At 45.4% G+C, this 1,895-nt stretch overlaps 1 protein-coding gene across 2 annotated transcripts in view; it reads right to left on the minus strand.

The window, feature by feature from the left end:
- The window catches only part of LOC106149996 (ubiquitin carboxyl-terminal hydrolase 42-like), a 107,486-nt gene that overhangs the window by 103,433 nt on the left and 2,158 nt on the right, over nt 1–1,895 (minus strand). For both annotated transcript variants that reach the window (XM_013521138.1, XM_013521137.1), the window contains exons 3-4: nt 1,667–1,749; nt 35–146 (exon numbers count right to left, since the gene is read on the minus strand). In XM_013521138.1, coding sequence (XP_013376592.1) covers nt 35–146; nt 1,667–1,749 — 195 coding nt within the window. The remainder of the gene's footprint in view (nt 1–34; nt 147–1,666; nt 1,750–1,895) is intronic.

Genomic DNA, 1,895 nt, shown 5'->3' on the forward strand with positions numbered 1-1,895 from the left:
CCATAAATGCTTGTTAATAACATCATCTACGTACCTTAGAAATCTTTCCACCAAAATAATTTGCAAAGCGTTTCAGAGAAAGTGTAAGAACATTAGGTGATCTGTGTATGGAAAGCCTCTTTGAAGCCGGAACCATATTTTTGCACCTTGAGGTAAACAAACAAAAGATTAAGAAGATCAAAGTGTGAATTTTTTGGTGTTTTAGCCTTTCCCTTGCTATTTCTCTGAAACACCCTCATTTAAGATTCAAAAACAAGCATAATAGATAAGGAACATCCTCCTCCTCCAAACAAACACTGGAAATATTTAAATTAAAAATGCTGGGGGTAGCTAGGCATGGTGGCACACACCTATAACCTCAGCCCTGGAGAGGCTGAGGCAGAAGGATCACCACGAGTTTTAGGCCAACCTGGACAACACATAATGAGTTCAACAGCAGCCTGAACCAGAAGGAGAGACCCTGTCTCAAAAAACAAAAAATAAACAAAACAAAAAAGCAAACGAAACTGGGGGAAATGGCCGAGTAGCATGACAGGAAAGAAAGCACAATTCTGAAACATCGGGCGCACAGGGCCCCATGATGTGAAAAACAGATTAACGTGGGCTGGGGGTGTAGCTCACAGGTGGGACGCTGGCCTAGCATGCATAAGGTCTTGAGTTCAACCCCCAGCACTGCAGAAGAAGAACATCATAGGTTAATTCAATTCTAAAGCACTAAAAGCTCATTGGTTTTTTAGGCTGGTATAATTCTGTGAATGCAAAGCCCTACCCAGATGGAAAAAGGGAAAAAAAGATGAAAAGTGTCAGGAAAAATCCCTAGTCTTGGAGATAAAAGCACCGTCTTTCCCCAGATATTGAATACTTACTTGGCAAGAAAAGATTATTTAATATAGATATCTGTAGCACCTGGCTATCAAGTGAAAATCTACTTAAAACAAATGAAACAGGGGTTCTTAAAACAGACTCCCTTGACTGCCTGGGGAAATGTGCTATTGGATAATGTAAATGAGAAGTTTCCAGCAGACACTGTACCCCCGTGGGTACCCAGTATAAGAAAGATCCTGAACTCTGCTGGGGTAGAAGGTGACCCCACCCTCCCTCCAGTCTCCTCTGACAGGGGAGTCAAGAAAGATGCTGCTTAACAGATGCTGTGGCAGCACTGTGGCACCAGGTGGCAGCACTAGTTCTCCAAGGGCGCAGAGCTGCCCATCTTTTTTTTTTTTTTTTTTTTTGATTTTTTGGTTTTTCTCCGGTACCGGGAACCGAACTCATGACCTTGTTTTTTTGTTTGTTTGTTTGTTTGTTTTTTGGTTTTTCTAGTTTTTCTCTGGTACCGGGAACCGAACTCACGACCTTGCGCTTGCCAGGCAGGCGCTTGGCCGCTGAGCTAAATCCCCAGCCCCGAACTCATGACCTTGTGTTTGCCAGGCAGGCGCTTTGCCGCTGAGCTAAATCCCCAGCCCCATGCCCATCTTGAGAGAGTGCAGACACCGGACCTTCATGTTCCAGCCTCTGTGGGACACACAGCCTGGGTCTCCCAGAGGGCACCAGGAGCTAAGGCAACCTAGCAGGCCATTCAAACACAGCACGCCCTTTACAGTCAAGGCTCCCGGTCATCCCAAGTGAAGCAGCCATGTCAGGGACTGCAAGTCACCCCCCATCATACTTGCTACACTTGTAGCAGTTCTCGCGGTCGAGCTGTTCCGGCTTCACAAACTGCTCCAATGCCTTGTTAACGCTCGGAGCAGCCTGGGAGGAAAAAGAACAAGTAGGTGCACTGTCATGGTTTGTGAGAGAGCAAGCAAGCAGAAGACTCAGAGAAACAAATGAGAATTTTTATGAAAAAAATGTTTTTATGGGTATGGTGTGGCTGAGTTCCCAACTACTTGGGAGAC

This window comes from Chinchilla lanigera, unplaced genomic scaffold (assembly GCF_000276665.1).
Source record: "Chinchilla lanigera isolate Chin_1 unplaced genomic scaffold, ChiLan1.0 scaffold00059, whole genome shotgun sequence".
In the NCBI taxonomy this organism is placed as follows: domain Eukaryota; kingdom Metazoa; phylum Chordata; class Mammalia; order Rodentia; family Chinchillidae; genus Chinchilla; species Chinchilla lanigera.